This window comes from Lolium rigidum, chromosome 2 (assembly GCF_022539505.1).
Source record: "Lolium rigidum isolate FL_2022 chromosome 2, APGP_CSIRO_Lrig_0.1, whole genome shotgun sequence".
Lineage (NCBI taxonomy): Eukaryota > Viridiplantae > Streptophyta > Magnoliopsida > Poales > Poaceae > Lolium > Lolium rigidum.
Genome location: NC_061509.1, coordinates 184,186,859 through 184,204,358, shown reverse-complemented (window position 1 = coordinate 184,204,358; position 17,500 = coordinate 184,186,859). Strand labels below are relative to the sequence as shown.

Below are 17,500 nucleotides of genomic sequence, written 5' to 3'. Positions count from 1 at the left end.
ACTCCCTAGGTTTGGACACTTGGAAGGTTTTGTTGGGGTCTTATTCGGACTCTTTGATCTAAACCTTGGGGGCCTCCACCTATATAAAGAGGGGGAGAGAGGGGTTCTGTTCGTCGTTATCTTTCCAACAAAATTGGTTTCATGCGAATTGGAGTTCGGGAGCAATAGTTATTAAAGAAAAAGGAAAGAGGAGAAAAGAATAAAAAAGAAAAAGAGAAAAAGGGGAGGGAGCCGGCCGGCCGACCGGCCTAGCCACCAGCCCACCCGGTCCGCGACCGGGTCCGGCGCTGGTGCCATCCGAGCCGCCTCCAGGGGTCTTTTGGCCCACGACCGGCGGCTGGCCCGGTCCGTGACCGGCCTGCCCGGCGCTGCCCCCGGTCTGACCGGGCGCCCGCCCCAGCTGCGATGCCTCCTTCTCTCACGCGCGCTACGGGGCCGCCGCCGCCCGCGCGGCCTGCCCTCCTGGCCGCTCGCGCGCTACTGGGCCGCCGCCGCCCACGCGGCCTGCTCGCCCGCGCGCTGCCGCGCCCGCACCGGGGCCGCTCGCCCCGCGCGCCCTTGCCTTATCCGCCGCCGGCGCGCGCCGCCGCCGCCCGGCTGCTGGGCCGGCTCGACCGGGCTGCCGACCGGGCTCCTCGGTGCTCGGTCCGGTCAGCGCCGGCCGGGCCGCCGGCTGGGCATGTTTTTCTGCCCGTTTTTCTTCCCTTTCTCTTGTCTTTTTCCCCCCAACGGTTTTATTTGCTCCTAGCTATAAATAGACCTTCTTCCACCTTGAGACAATTACTTCTTCCCCTTTCTCTCACCTCCATTGTTGCATTTGAAGAAGTTGCTCTCTCCCTTGATTCCTCCAACCATTCTTGCTCATATTTGAGGATTTGAGAGAGGAGATCTAGATCTACACTTCCACCAAACCATTTCTTCTCTAAGTGAGGGAATCTCTTGGGATCTAGATCTTGGAGTCTTTAGTTGACTTTCCCCCTTGTTCTTCCTCTCCAATCTCATCCTAGCATTCGTTGCTTTGGTGGGATTTGAGTGTGAAGGACTTGAACACCTCCGGTGTTCTTGCTTTGCATCATTGCATAGTGTTGAGCTCTCCACCACGATTTGTTCGAGTGAGAGACCGTGAGCTTGTTACTCTTGGAGGGTGACCTCCTAGTTGGCTTGGTTGGTGTCCCGGTGATCTCTTCGTGGAAGATTGTGAAGGGGCCCGGGCTTCTCCTTCGTGGAGCTTGTGAAGTGGTTGTGGAGCTTGCCATCTCCGGAGCGGAGGAAAAGCTAACCATAAGGAAAGGGCCATTATCCTTCGTGGGTGTGGTTCGGAGAATAGGGTGAGCCTTCGTGGCGCGGGGAATCCTTCGTGGGACCTCCACTCCTCCAAACGTGACGTACCTTGTTGTAAAGCAAGGGAACACGGGAATACATCCTCGTCTCCGCGTGCCTCGGTTATTTCTATACCCGAGCTCTCTTTCCTTGTGATAGCCATCGTGCTTGAAGTACATATATCTTGCTATCACTTGTGCTACATATATCTTGTGCCTATCTTGCTTAGCTCTAGTTGCAATTGTTATACTTAGTTGAGCTTGGCATATTTAGGGTTTGTGCTTGTAAACTAAACGATAGTTTAATTCCGCATTCTTACAAGACAAATCCGCAAGAGTTTTGTAATTGCCTATTCACCCCCCCTCTAGGCACCAGACATTTCATCAGAATCTAATGATTTGATCTCTAGCACCAGACATTTCATCAGAATCTAATGATTTGATCTCTACGATTTTTACTCTGTTGTCTGAAATATCATGCCTGATAGCCTTTGCCTTTTTCTCACCAGCATTTCTCCTGTTCTCATCACGTGAACATGGTTTTGATTTGCTTCCAAGTTCTACATCATGTGAAGGAGCTTTGATCCTCTTTGGGGAAAGAACCCCGAACTCCCAGTCAACATTCTCAGAACAGTCGTCATCAAGGTAAAGAGGATTTTTCGGATCAACAATTTTAGAAAATGTCAATGCAACAGCACTGGCCATCTTCCGGACTAAATCAATTGGGCTCTCTAACCTACCTATAATCAAAACAACATTCATTGAATAGATATTATGATTGTGCTAAACTGCTAACCGCATTCTGGTAAGCTGATGCAAGGCAAGAGAAGTACTTACAGGTTACTCCTTGAAGAATACAATTCAATACATCTTTAGTCATCTCTAATTCTCTTTTTGACATGTTCTCCAAACATAACCCTATTGCTGCAGTGATATCTGCATATTGCTTAAGGAGAAGAATGCCAGATGATAACTTGCATTGATAAATGAACAATATACATTTTCGAAAAAAATAAAATAAATGAACAATATAGTTTTAAGTGCCTCAAAGGATACAAGCTTGTTGCTCCACTGAATATGACTGAACAAACTCTTTCTTGGACCAAATACTAACAAAGGTTTGCAATGTAACTATGAAGTTTGATGTCTTTTGAATCTGAGTTTCCATGGCTGAATTTGGTGGAAACTCAAAGACAGCATAGTGAAGAATCCATCTCAGGCAGCATAAAGGAAATGTTTTCCGGAGCAAAAATTTGTCAATAAACATTGCCCTGAAGCACAGCAAAATTTATGTTAAGCAAAAGAAAAGGGTATAATTTATAAGAAAGAAGCAATTTAATAAATTGCTTTCAAAGTCATGCAGGTTTGGACGATCTAATAATAGTTGAACATACATGGACCATGTGTTTGTCCATCATAGTAAAACAGCAACAGTAAATTTTTTTTTAAAAGGGCCTGAACAATATTAATTGCCTTATCACCTAACATGCAGACTAAAGAAAATTAGAAAAAAGAAGAGCTTGGAGCCTTAGACATGACAACATATCAAGAAAATATAGCTTTCCAATCGCAGCAAATGTTAGATCCTTGATATGAGCAAATATTACTTTATGCTTAGACATCTATAACTTATGCTTATACATCCATGCTTTTCCTAGATATCTGTCTTCAACATCTATACCTTACATGTCCACCATTCCATGAAGGAACATCGTGGCAGACACCAAACATATCACGGACAAGCTTATTGGATGTTACCTGAACATGCAACGCTGAACCATATGGCAATGATGGCATGCAAAATACATCATCACAAAATAATCTGTAACCATTAACAACTAAACCACATCAACGATTAAGTGTCGCTCGACAAGTCTAGACTTGTCGCACGACAAGTCTACGTGGCGCAACTCTGATGTCGACACGTTGGAGCGACACGACAAGTTGTACTTGTCGATCGACAAGTTGACTTGTCGGCGACAAGCCTCGACTTGTCTAGGTAAATTGGTCGAGCGACAAGTTGTTTGCCTGGGCTATAAATATCCTCCTGAAAACCCTACGACCCAGTTTTTGGACGAATTTCCCCCTCCCCCAGCCGCCTCTCCTCTTGTGCCCATCCCCTGGCGCCGCCTCTCCTCTGGCCACCGCCGGCGAGCCGGCGCCGCCGCTTCCACCTCTCCCCTGGATCGTGGAGAAGTGGAGAAGTGGAGTCCCTGGTCACTGGACGCAATTGTCACAGTATCAGGTTTGTCTTCACTCCCTATGCCATCAATATATATTCCAGTATAACAAAATTTTAGTAGTTCCTTGTCGACAACACATCGACATGTCTATCACTTGTCACGACTTGTCAGCTTGTCGGTACCCCAGCGACAAGTTGCGACACGTCGACACGTAATCGTTGAACCACATACAACACATTCAACAATTTAATGAACACATACCGGGCAGATTAACATGTACTCCCCCCGTCCCATAATATAAGATGTTATTACAACCAATATACTAACATCCTATATTATGGGACAGAGGGAGTACTAGTCAGCATCCACACAACAATCTTCACAGAGAGAAAAAGGGAACCCCGCAGTGACAAATACTGGTTTGCATAGTTGTCAAATTGGAAATTTGTGAACTAAATCCTGGCCAAGGAAGCCTTTTCAAGTATACTTCCTTTCACATAGTAACATAGCATGCCAAATAGACAGTGGACTAAGGAAGTAGCTAAGCTAGAACAAGCACTTACAGTATTTAGTACAATTAAAGTGGTCATAGGTACTATCTCACCTCATAACAGTCATATGCATGATACTCTGATTAAACAGCGTCCACAAAATCCATGTTGGCCTAGACCCGGCAGTACTCTCGCCGATCTGATACCAAGCACAGCCCCTGCCGCCGAGTTCTCTCCGACGACGCTGACGATGAGTTCCGACGAGACACACGCACGTACCCGATACCTTCCGCCACGACGTACGTTCAGCAAGAGCTGAAGCTAGCTGATCGATCTATGATTAGCTAGTACTACTTCGTACGTGCACAACACCAAAACAGATTATAGCCACAGGTGCATATCGCACCTTGGTTTCTTTGTATTGATTCAACTCACGGTGTAGTTTACAAAGCTAGGTATACACGCACTTATATATGCCAGGACTTGCTATCCTACTCGAACTAGCAGTACGAGTCGTGACTAGATCCACTCCTATACAAATACGTATCCTAGCAATTCTACTCGTACACGTGATTGCATGGTGCCGTGCCGGAGCCGGAGTGCTTATTTCTAACAATCCAGTAAGCTTCTTCATCACTTATATGTTGTGATGCGAGTTGGAGCAACATCTCTTCAGTCAATCTTTCAATAGAATGTTGATCTCTCAATGCTTCAACCACATTGAACCAAAATCGAGACTGAGAAACACTCTTGACCATGTCAGGAATTATCGTCTTACGATCTGATGCTACACATCTCTGTAAATGATTACGGATCATAGGAATCAATTCAGCAACTAAAACGCCTGAAAGGATCAATGTGTCTTATCAGACATGAAGATCCTGATGCCTTTTATGTGCCATAACGATAGTAAAAAAAGGGTACAAATCTTATGAAATATAAATTGTTGTGGACCAGGTACTTGATATGCTAACTATCAACAGATCCAATCCATTGGCCCAAGTCTGGTCAACTTCGAAGAAATCGGGATTGCAGACAACAGCTAAAAACAGGAATCAAGTGTAAACTGAAATTTACTTTTAAATCAAATCAACCAACCGATTGTAGTGGTAGTAATCATATCCATGTCAAAAGCATTACAAAGAGTGGAAAAGAAGCTGCTGCCTCATCCAAGCCATAGTAGTAGATCACATAAATGCAGAATCAAGATGCCAACATGAAGCATAAGGAGTTGAATGTACTACAATTATTGTATCCTACCAAACGACATGGCAGAATCATTACTGTCACAACCAGAATTGGGCACACTGTTTGTCGAAATGATTTGAGAATTTGTAAATGTAAATTTCAAGAATAAGCAAGTCAACGTAGAGGCCTTTTTGTCGCGGGTGGTGTTACAACCCGCGACAAAAGGGTGTGTCCCCTGGGCGCCCCGCGCCTGCCACGTGGTGGAGCATATGTCGCAGGTGGTAAGCGACCCGCGACAAAAGGGTGGACCTTTTGTCCCGCCTCCGTTGTCGCGGCTCGCCGCCAGCGACAAAAGGCGCTTACGGCCCGCGACATTAGGCCTGTTCTCCACTAGTGCGCGTCCGCGGGGTGACGCAAACAGAGGCACGCGGATAATTTAGGCGTTCGATTTGTGTCGCCCTGTTGGAGATGCCCTTAGTGTTGGAGTGTACGGGTTGCACCCATGTATGCAAGGGCCCATATAACCAACAATTATTGAAACTTCAAGGCCGGCCCACCATAGTGGTAGATTGGGACAACTTTGTGGCCTAAGTATACGGAAATTCAATTCGGCTTCCGGGTCCGTATGCACCCTCTACCAAAAAATCATATTTTCAAATGTCGAAAAAATTTAACAAATTTTTTTACATGTACATCTTCATAATATATGTTCATTCGTCAAGTTTCACGAAAAACCAATTTTTTTTGTGGTCTATATAAAAAAGAGAAAACTTATCTGGTGAAAAGCATTATTTTTAGCACTGAGTTTTGTCTTTTTTACACACGTCACATGATAAGTCGATTTTTTATGAAACAACTTTGTAAGCGTGTAGCACAAGAAGATTTACATACGAATTTTTGGTTTCAATTTTTTTGAAATTCAAAATATGTGTAAGATGCATTTCAAAATAGAGGGAGCATATGCTCCCATGTTCCAAAACACCACTCCCCTAAGTATAGTCTTATATTGTTAGTTGGAAGGGAGTTTGATCAACTTATAAGTGAGTGAGAAGAGAAGGAGTCATCGCGTACTCCTCCTCCGCTCGCCTCACCACGTACGCTCTCGCGTGAAATCGTGTTTGAAACCGGTTTATGGAAGGCTATTTTTATTCTTGGTGCGCCGATTAGGTGTGTACATGTCAACACGCGTGTGCATGCTCAACAAGTACCCGACTTCCAGACTGTTCCTCCGTAGCGTGTCGGTTCAAGTTGGCTAAGTGCCTCTTGCGTCCCAGGCTATACAGAGGGGAAAGAGAACATCGGGTACACTGTACAAAACCAACCACTCTCGTCTTCCCCATGTGTATTCCTCTTCATGCATCATCCTCTCGTCTTCCAAATCCCGGCGACCGCACGACAGTCAGGAGAGCAGGTCCTCTGAAACCCTTTCCCCTAAGATTCTACATCGGGAGACGGGCGACAAGATTTTTGGGGAGTGTCTTGGCGTAACTTTCTCGTTGTCGTTCAAGCTCTTCATCGTCGGCCTACATCTGATCGAGCCGACATGCTTCGGCAACACAATAGGCGACATCAACAATGGAGATGTTGCGGTGGTGGTCTAGGTATGTTCTTCCTTTCTTACTTTTAGCAATACTAGTACATGTTCTACTTACATATCTGCTTGTTGTGTTTGCTAGTCTAGTAACACTTCATGATCGACTGAGCTTTGGATATAAAGGAACTCCGCGTGCATCCCAAAGAACTCGGGTAACTTATGGAGCTCTCGGTCGCAAGGGTCAAAGCGAGCAAAATTCCCTTTGACTGTGACGACTCCGTTGGGTCCTGGCATCTCTGGGAGAAAATACATATGATGCGAGACTGCCATGAACCGAGAGTATGCTGGTCGGCCTAATATCGTATTATATTGTGAGGACTAATCCATGACTTCGCACATTTTTTCTCTCCAGAATTTTTCGCGCGTCCCGAAGACTACGCCAAGCATGATCTTTCCCAGAGGTATCTTTGGTTTTCCCGGAACTATGCCGTGGAACCCAACATCTAGGTTTGTAAGAGATATATTCATTTCTCGCAGAGTTTTGGCATAGATTAGGTTGATGGCGCTCCCTGCATCAAGGAAGACCCTACTGCAATCGTACCCGTTGATTTGGGCATCAACGACCAAGGGTGAATGACCTGGCGGAGGGATCTTATAAGGATGATCTTTCCTATCAAATCTGATGTATTGGTCGGACCAGTTGAGGTACTCGGGTGTAGGCGGTGGTGCTTGGATTGCTAGGTTTACTTGTCGGGTAATTATCTTCTGCTGCCTATTGGGTGGACGCCCTTTCTAGATCATGTTGACTGCTCCCTTGGAATTAATGTATCGATCTGGTGGATTTTTATTATTTGTAGGGGCCGCTTGTATTGCGAGTACTAGGGTTTGAGGAGGTACTGGTGGCAGAGGGGGTGCAATGGCAAGTGACCTAGGCTCCCGAGCGAATCCTTGTCTTACTACGTTTTGCTATGCTGCTCCGAAAAGTGGGAGCATCCGCTGGAAAGTTCTACACTCCTTCAGAAAATGGTTCGATTGCCTTCGTCCCTTAGAATCGAAGTAACCGTGCATGGTACAAGGTGTGTTAAGCATCTTTTTCCTCTGTTTACTCGTACCGTGGCTGGATCGGAGGCCTTGGCTTGTACGTACGCCTGCTAGGGCCAGGCTCATCTCGACTATTACTTCGATACCCACTGCTGCGGTAGTCATCCTTCCTATCATCCTTGCTTGTGAAGCCAGTCGCAACTTGGACAAGTCTCTCGTAATCATCATAGTTTTGGCCTCGCCTCTTACGCACGATTCCGCACCTCGGCAGATCTTCCTCGGGTGACCTAGCTTGCTTGTTGCTTGCTGCGTCTTCTCTCTTCCCATGTTCTCAACAAAGTCCGTGCGGCACAATTCGTCGTTGAATGCATCGATTGCCCGTTCATCGGAGATGTTCTCGGATGAATTTTTGATCATGCTCCACCTCTGGAGATGTGAACGCATTGACTCGCCTGATTTATGTACACACTTTCGCAATTCCTCGATTGACGCTGGGCACTTCAAATTTGATCGAAACTTTCGGATGAATTGTTTGCGCATATCCTCCCAATGTTGATGGTTCATTCTTGCAACTTCCGAAGCTATGATCTTGCGGGTCCGCTCAAGAAAAGCTGCAAACTCTGCACAACGGTAGCTTAGTTTGTACGTGGACCTTTATCGTTTGCAAGTAATCATCCAACCATGCTTCAGGTTATTGGAGTCCTTCGTACTTTAATTTATCCGTAGGAAGCTTGAATCCCTTTGAAACGGGTGTTTTGCGAACCCGACGAGAAAAGCACGTTGCCCCGCTGAGCTCGTTATCATCGTCTTCCTAATCTTCAACATATTCGACTTCATGGCTACGTTGACTCCCTCGCTCGGCACGAGCTCGTATGTTACTCAAAAAAAAAATTATGCATATTCGCAAATTAAGTGTGATAGGTCTAGTACTTGGGTGCCTAGGGAATCCCCGAGCTTATGGTTTTCACCATTTTTTATAGCTCATTTTTTTGTTCCTCCATTTCTTATCAAAAAAACTATAACACAAAACAAGCTTTCTGCCACTTCATTTTCGTGGGGTGACATTAGTGACATAAAAATTATTCAAGATGCTAGCAGCATTTCAAATAAATTAGAATCTCAAATGTCCAGATACTTACTTAAGTGGCTAACATTCAAAATAGTTCAAAAGATCCTATATGATGTTCATGAGCTAGGTATTCTTTTGAATCTTTTAGTTCAGTCGGCCGCACAACAAACCATTTGGTTCGCAATTACGCTAAATTTGCATGCAATAATATGGTGTCTAATGTTTGGGTCTAGACTGAGTCATATTGGTGTTCAGTTCACATCCTTTTGGCTTATTGTAACCCTATGTCTTTGAATTAATTAAAGCTCACAAGTTCTCAAAAAAAAGATACTAGAAGTTCCTACACAAAAATTCTGAACGTCACAACTCGATATTAGCCATTGCACATGAAATGGGGAAAATATATAACCAGCAATTAAAAGCTGAGATTGATGTAAAGAAGTTCAATTCAGAGGGATAGACAATTAATATTCCCAACAATTGCTCTGTTTCAGATGCATATGCACGAACATTACAAAGAGATTTTACGGTTCTTCTCTACTTGTACAATCTGCCAAAATTGCTCTCTCGGTTTTACAGTTGATCAACGCCGAGGGTCACAGATGAGCGACTGGGCGCATAGCATGCAGGCATCCGGCCAAGTTCGTGCCGTCGTACCCCGTGAGCTCCTGCATCTCCGAGCTCCACGCCGGTACGTCCGGCAGGTTGTTGAGCAGCGCAGACCTCGCCAGGAAGATTGCAGACGACGCCACGACGGACGGCAGGTACCCGAGACACGCGTAGTTGCGCAGCGACTCGTCGGTGAGGCGATGCGCCATTCGCTGGATCTTCAGCTCCTCCTCTCCTTGTGTGTGCTTGGTGAAGCGGCTGACGAAGGTGTGCGCCGTGGGGCCGCCGAGCTGGTACCCGAGCGCCACCACCATGCGGCGCTCCATGTCCAGCACCTCCTCCCTCGTGGTGGACCCGCCGACGTACCAGGAGATCTTGTCGGGGTCCAGCTTCGCCAAGGTGCGCTGGCCGTCCTCGTACTTGGCGGACACGAAGATGGCCACGGCGCCCAGGAGGCGGAGCTCGTGGTCGGTATGCTTCCTCATGGCTCGCACCGACAGGACCCGGTCGACGTAGGCCACTGCGTGGTGGAGCGTGCCGTCGACGAGGTCGTGGTGCCGGACGAAGTCGTCCATCCAGTCGATCATGCGGGCGCGGTCCGACGGGGTCACCCGGTCCTGCTGCACCGTCTTCAGGTAGTCCGGCCGCGGCCGCTCCTCGGGGCTCCGCTCCGTCCGCCGCAGGTTGGCGTCGATGTCGTCTTCGTAGTCGGAGCACACCCGCCGGCGCTTCGTAGTGGAGGGCTTCTCGTTCTCGGAGACGGCTGTGGATACTTGCGGCGCCGCCGCGCGCTTTGGGTGCTTTGGCGGCACCTCAGCGGGGATTTCGCTGGGCGATGGCGGGAGCACCTTGCTGCAAGGACGGGAGAAGCCGGGAGGCGGAGGTAGAACACGGGCGGGCACGTCGTCGACGGGCAGCTGATCGCAGAAGAATCCGATGCTGGGGGGCGGGGTTCGAAGACGGGCGACGGGCTGCCGAGCGTAGGAGAATTCGAAGCCCGGGGGCGGAGGTCGACGACGGGCGGGCTGCCGAGCGTAGGAGAATTCGAAGCCGGGGGGCGGAGGTCGACGACGTGCGGGCAAGTCGGCGACGGGCTGCCGAGCGAAGGAGAATCCGAAGCCGGGCGGCGGAGGGCGAGCAAAGGCCCAGGGATTCACGGCGCGCTGCATCATCGTCGCCGATCGAGGGATGAAGGTGGATTCTTTCCTGCTTGTGCTGGTCACACGGTGTGATCAGGGAAGGGCAGGAGTTGTGAGTTTGTGACTCTTGTGCAGCACCCAATCACCCATATATACTCCTTCGGGATCGTGTCCGACTCTTCTTCCATGCGCCAACGCCAACGGGATCTCTCAAACAGCCAATTCGTTTGTTCGCAAAACGAACAAAAAGATCTCTGCGACAGTCCGAGTTCGCGTCGGCCTTTTCTACTTCAACTAACCGACCTTGTAACGCGTCATGATCACGCGACTAAAGCCATAGGCAGGATGGCCGCATGCTTCCGGCACCGTGTCCGTGTGACTTCCGGTTCGTGGCAGAGCGCATCTCCAACGGGCCGACCCATCCCGCGCCCGCGCGTCCGGATGGGTCCAGCCGGACAAAAAAGCGGCCCAACGCGGCGACGCACCGCAAATGCGAATAGCCGCGGCGTCCAGAACTGGGCCGGGTTTGCGTGGCCGCAGATGGCACGCAGCGTCCTCGCGTGTCCATCTGGTCCGCGTGGCTGGCTCAGTTGTCGGTGCCCCAATCCTATTACATGTGGACTGGGGGAGGGGGAGTGGATAGGGACAGTCCCCACTCAACACTCCGGCCACACGCACGAGCGACCGCGAGCTTCCGCGCCGCCATGGCCCCGAAGCGGGAGTTCCTCCCATCTGCGAACGACCACGAGGCCGGCAGCAGCCGGTCAATCGCGCCGGCGGCGTTCGACATGGGGCCGCCGGCTCCTCCCAGCCGCGACCGGATCTACGTCACCGTAGCGGTGGCGTAGATGTTCTGGGACGCCGGCGTCCCAATGCCGTGGGGGGACGTGCACCTCCCCCACGACTGGCACCTGAGCCCAGATCGAGTTCCGGTGTCGCCCATCCCGGGCTCCGGCCGCGCCCGCATAGCGGAGATCCGGAGGCGTCGCGCGCAGCTGCCTGCGGACCTCCGGGAGCACCCCGCATACGGCGACACAAGTCCCGCGCCGGCGCACGTGCCTCACGTCTGCGACGGCGCGGCCTCGCGCGCAGCCGCGCATGCCTGCGAGGCGGGCTGGCCGCCGCCCCGGCGGCCTCTACATCGACGAGGCCGCGTCGGCGCCACAGGCCCAGGCCCAGCCCCAGCCCCAGCCGAAGCCCGAGCCCCAGGAGGAGGACGACCCCGAGCTGCAGGCGGCGCTCGCGGCGTCCCTGGAGCAGCGCGACCTCGAGGAGCTGGCCAAATGGCCGCACCTCGCGGAGACGCTGCGCACCTCCGCGCTGGAGGAGATGGCCAGGAAGGCCCAGGAGGACGCCCAGGCGGAGGCGTGGGCCTTCCTCGAGTTGGCTCGCCAGGAGGAGGAGACCATGCGCCAGGCGGCGCCCCGGGAAGAGATGGAGCGTCGGGCCACGCTCCGGGCGGAGGAGGAGCGCCGGGCAGCGCTTCGGCAGGAGGCGGAGCTGCAGGCCGCATCGGCGGAGCAGCTCCGGAAGGAGTCCGCGCGGAGGGCACGGCTGCGCAGGCCGGCGAGCCCTCCGGACCCGCACTCCGCCTGGGAAAGGGCGCAGTGGTCGCCCTGGCCGGAGTCCCCGGCGCCCTCCGGCGTGTCCAGCCGGAACAGCGCGTCGCCGCCGGGGGGCGTCGTCCTCATCGACGGCGACGACGACGAGTACTACTGGGAGTAGTACTGCCGGCGGCCACCGCGCAAACCCTGGCTAGGGTTTGCTTTTTTATTTAGTTTAAAGTCCATATAGGGTTTTCTTTTGTGTCTTTCCATAGCGCGTCGTCAGGAAGACAGGAACCCGGAAAGTGCAGGCCCGTAGAAGCCTATGCCTCTGCTTAGAGAAAAAAATAGATTACCAGTCAATCAATCCGGCGAGGAACGCGACGCTAGGATGCAAGAGAAAAGGAAATATTGATCGCCAACCAATCAATAATCCGGCGACTAAGGATACGCGTGATGACGGTATATCATCCTGCAGGTACTGCTTTGAATCGGCTCAAGGCGCAGTGCAGCTTGTGCGTGCCACGGAGCACATCAGACCAGGTCGACGGCGCAGTGCAGCTGCACGCTGCGCGATACTACGCCGGCGAGGCACCAGCCGAGGTGGAGCGCGGAACTACATCTGGCCAGGTATGCTCGGGAGATGCTCGGCTTCGAAAGCTCGTGGCGTTTGTGAGAGTCTGATCGAATTCCCACCTCGCCGTCTCCGTGGATCATGTGCTGCTCGTGGGATGCGACAACTTCATCTCTCTCCGGCGGGGACGTGCGGCCGTGCGGGACATGTACTGCTCGTGGCCACCTGGGTCGCTTCTTATTCTCCGGCGTGGACGTGATGAACAGCAAGTTGTGGACAGCGACATCACTGGTTTATGGTCGGCACATCAGTGGCGGAGCGTGACCAAAAGCAGAGGGGGGGCTGAATTTTTTTTTGGCCCCAAATAAAGTCTATGAGCCGCACAATCTAGCCACGGTGAGGCATTTTTTGCAAAACAAACTGAAAAATCAAAGTTGCGAGGGCCTACCTGGATTTTAGCCTCGCAGCTTTTATTTTGTGTCGCACCGAGATTTTTTTCGAGCAAACTTTTCCCCAACATAATTTTCCATAGTTTTTACAGGTTCACGCTAATTTTTCTATTTTTTTATTCATAACATTAAGAGATGATTTTCAAGCAAGAAATTGCACTTAATTTTCTTATTTACACACAAATTTACATAGCAAGAAGAGAGGAAAAATATCTTTTTTGCAAAGATCCACCGATGCCAAGCAGCGATATGCCAATATCTTAATTTTCTATGGAATTGGCATACTAATCACGACTTGCAGTTTTATTTGCAATAGAAGAGGATGAGCTAACCCCAATGACGGGCAAGGGAAAAATGAAGAATCATTCCATGAATCAACCCTCGAAGTTGAAAATATTAACCTACTCCTCACCGGCAGTCAGAGAAATACTACCAGACAACAACCTACAACTATTAAATTGAGCATGCGCATTGGGAGACTGCTCTCTTCCCCTTGCTGCACTGTAGCATGATTAGAAAGTAGTATAAAATAGTAGCTTGCCAGTACTGCATGTAATCTTCTCCTTGCTGCATTGCGGTCTGATTGGAAAGTAGTACGAAACAATAGCTTGCAAGACTTCATGTACGTAGTGACAGGGAACATGCGATGCAGATTATGCCTAGTTGCGCTTTTGGAAGGGGGGGCTGCCGCCCAGTTTCGCCTCCAAGGCGCTCCGCCTATGCGGCACATGCCAAGTTCGAAGATAGAAGGTCGCAGCGTGCGCTCAGTGCTCACTAACCATAGTGCGCACTAACCATACGACGCCAAGCTCGAAGATAGGCCCCGCATTCTCGCAACATGCTTTCTCAGCCGCAACGTTTTGACAGTCTTGGGAGTCTTCATGTGGGGAACGGGCAGCGCCGGCTCGCCATGCATACCATGCAAGAGATCTCCAAGCGGTGGTCAGTGAGCTTGATGGTCCACCGCAAGTTCCAACTCTATGCTTTTCTTCAACAGCGCGGACAGTTAGGAGGGGCGGGTAGTGGTGTTCCTCGAGGCGTTCGAGCAGCTGAGCACCATGAGGACCGTCAGCCAAGATACACGCTGCTTTCCATCGTTTTTGGAACTTTTATAAACTCACGTCCTTCGTGACCAATCTAAGACCGTGAGAATTAGGAGCGCCGACTCGGCAGTTACACAAGGCCTATTTGATGAGAGAACATGCATGCCCCTCCCTATGGTTGCGGCAGATTTGGGAAGCTACACGCGACATACCTGGCCTAGGAGCAATGACCCTACCGGTTATATATATCGGAAAATCTATCTCTAAGCTGATCTGACTGTATCTTAACGTCAGTGCTCCTGGCCACGCGATTGGCATCCGATGGTCCAGAGCTTTCCGCAACGCGCACCTGGTGGGGACCCACGTGCAGTCTCTGTCGTCGCGTGCCCGTAGCATCAAAAAAAAATTTCGAAATTAATTGAGGCCTGTCGGTAGCGAGTTCATTTCGTCTTCCTCCGTCGTCGGATGCGGTCGTCCTGGTGCTCCGCCTCGTCCCCAAATCCGGCGATTGCGGTCGCCGGCGACGGATCTTACTCGCCGGAGACTATTTTTCGCATCAGGTCAGCCTACGCCTACTTCGATTGCTCTTCCGCACCGTCGCGCACCTTTTCCTTGCTTCTAATTTCTCTCCTCGGGTTCTCAGGGGGGGTGCCATACTTCGCCATGGTTCTCGTTTCTGGCCGATAGGAGTGGTCGCCGGAGTCGCCGTGGACTGTTTATTACTCGCCGTAGTCTGATTTCGTCCTAGGTTTGGTTTTGCGCTCCACTCCCTTTGCTCATCCCGCATCAGTGCCCGGATCTTCGTTTCTGCTTTGTTTTTCACATCTGGTTTTGTCAGGTGACATCCTTCTCCGTCGATCTACTCTTCGTGCTTGCGCAAGTGGTCTGGTACATCGTCCTCTCTCCGACAACACGCTCGACGCGATTTCCTCTGTCTTCGCCACAGTAAGGTACTTGCGATTTCTGGGCAACATCCTAGTGCATTTTGTTTTCTTAGGATGTTACTGTGTGGGCAGTTAGGATTTGTGTGATGTTTCATGTATTTTTTTGTGCATCATATGATAGCAATTTTTGTGGTATGACATCCTAATGCAGTGGATTTTTGTTGAGGATGTGATTTTCTGGGCAACATCCTAGTGCATTTGTTTTTTTAGGATGTTACTATGTTGGCAGTTAGGATTGTGTGATGTTTTCATGTGTTTTTTGTGCATCATATGATAGCAATTTTTTGTGGTATGACATCCTAATGCAGTGGATTTGTTGAGGATGTTACTCTGTGGTCACATAGGATTTTTTTGTGATGTCCTAATGAGGTTTGTGTGCAGCATATGGTAGCAATTTTAGTGCTATGACATTGTAGTCTAGGGAATTTTTGAGGATGTAACTGTGTGGTTACTTAGGTTTTTTTTGTGATGTCCTCTAGTGGGTTGTGTGCAACATATGGTAGCAATTTTCGTGCTATGATATATTAGTGCAACATATGGTCACTGAGGGATGAGCAATGGTGTACAGGGTTTTTATACCGCATGTAACATCCTAGTGCAGGTTTGTTTCTGTGTGTGCAACATCTGGTACCAAATGTGATTTTTGCTACTATAACATCCTTGCGCATGGAATTTTTTAGGATTTACTATAACATGCCATAATAACTTCTATAATAATGATTTCAGATGTTTCTATAACATGCTACTGCAATTTTTATTTTTGAGATTGTTGCTATCTGGTTAGTTAGGTTTTTTGCGATGCCATAATGTGTTGTTTTTGCAACGCCTTTTTAGCAAATTTTGTGTCTCAGTAACATTTGATTCAGAAACATGTTTTTCAAACCTTCTGCCATATATGTGACATCAGTGCACCATTGTCTCAGTAACATTTTTTTGCTAAATAACATCTACACCTGTGTGGACATTTGTTATTTTTCTTCCCATAATAACTTCCACCTTGTTTAATTTTCAACAGGCATCAATGACAAAGTCAAGTAGTCATAGGAAAAACAAGTCCGGCAAAAAACACAGTAAACTAAGCCTTATGCGCAAGAAGCTTACATTGAAGCACAAGGTTTCAGGATTTCATTGTGACCCACCAAGTGAAGTAGATGTATCTGTTGAAGCTGTCCGCGATGAAGTGAATGTTGTTCAAGAAACTCAAAAACAAAATGAAACAAATGTTGTTGAGGAAGAAGTAAAACCTGTGAAGGTGAGATAAAGAATCTACAACTTTGTAGTACATCTTCATCATTTTTACTAGATGTTTTTCCTCTCGTGGATGACAGGATGTACATGTTTCTCAGTAAGTCCTAATATATTCTTGTTTTGCTATTTGCATTCCCATTAAAATGTAAAATCATTCATACCCAATACAGCATGCTTTTACCGCGGTAGTTTGCAATTTCTGCAAATTCATAAACATATTGTATTCCTTTTTCCAATTACAAGTTGTCTCTTAAAACAATATCATTAAATTTGGCAAGTATAACATAGACAGTATTAACATGTATAATGTCCTTTCCCAGTTTACTTAAAGGGTTTTTTTTGGCATTTTGTTCTAGGTGAAGAGGAAGAAATTACTACAGCGTGCATCCCCTATGAAGCTAGTGAGGTTATATCCTAGCATTACAGCTGATCAGATGACAATGATTAGGAATGCAGATTATGGTGGATTATTGGATATCAAATGTTCGAAACTGCAACCTGAATTGTGCAAGTTTCTGATGGAAAGCTTTGATTCAGCATCGTGCAGTTTGGTCTTCCCTGGGAGAGGTTCAATCCCTATCACTGAAGAATCCGTACAAAAGGTTATAGGTGTCCCGCGTGGCAAGTTACAAGTGTCCTACGATCTCAATTCAGATGCAATAAAATTCATGCGTGAAGAAATTGGAGTTCTCGGAAAGCACCAACCAACTATCAAAGCTTTAGAAAAGAAACTTCTCACAATGAAGAAAGCTGACAGCCGGTACCTAAGATTGTTCATAATTTATGGGATGTGCTCCGTTCTAGCTCCTACTACAGGTGTACGCATTAGTCCAAGGATATACTCTTCTTTTATTCACATCAAACAAGCAAAAAATCTCAACGTGTGCAAGTTTGTGATAACTATGATCCAGAAAGCAACTCAGTCAAGTTCAGAAAAGGCAATCCTAAAGTCATGCATGCTGTACATCATGGTAACTTCTTTCTGCTCCTATTCTTCATTTCCATTGATGATATTATTTTCATGCCTGGAAACAATGTCGTCTTTTCCTTATAGATTTCCCTTTTACATCTGTTACAGGTCAAATACCTAGATTCATTGCAACTAAATGATATGGATATCAGTGA

At 48.6% G+C, this 17,500-nt stretch overlaps 2 protein-coding genes across 2 annotated transcripts in view; both read right to left on the bottom strand.

Moving 5' to 3' along the window:
- The window catches only part of LOC124690372, a 10,440-nt gene extending 5,306 nt beyond the window's left edge, over positions 1–5,134 (bottom strand). Inside the window, exons 1-6 of the mRNA XM_047223762.1 lie at positions 5,092–5,134; positions 4,607–4,837; positions 4,107–4,152; positions 2,376–2,590; positions 2,157–2,255; positions 1,733–2,059 (exon numbers count right to left, since the gene is read on the bottom strand). Coding sequence (XP_047079718.1) covers positions 1,733–2,059; positions 2,157–2,255; positions 2,376–2,590; positions 4,107–4,152; positions 4,607–4,837; positions 5,092–5,119 — 946 coding nt within the window. The 5' untranslated portion in view covers positions 5,120–5,134. The remainder of the gene's footprint in view (positions 1–1,732; positions 2,060–2,156; positions 2,256–2,375; positions 2,591–4,106; positions 4,153–4,606; positions 4,838–5,091) is intronic.
- Positions 5,135–9,421: 4,287 nt separating this feature from the next.
- On the bottom strand, positions 9,422–10,606 carry LOC124690371 (cyclin-F2-2-like). The gene has a single exon (XM_047223761.1). The coding sequence runs from the start codon at positions 10,604–10,606 to the stop codon at positions 9,422–9,424; it is 1,185 nt and encodes a 394-aa protein (XP_047079717.1).
- Positions 10,607–17,500: the final 6,894 nt, after the last annotated feature.

Bases quoted from the DNA above. Each gene is read 5' to 3' on its own strand.
- LOC124690371 (XM_047223761.1), bottom strand. From the start codon at position 10,606: ATGATGCAGCGCGCCGTGAATCCCTGGGCCTTTGCTCGCCCTCCGCCG.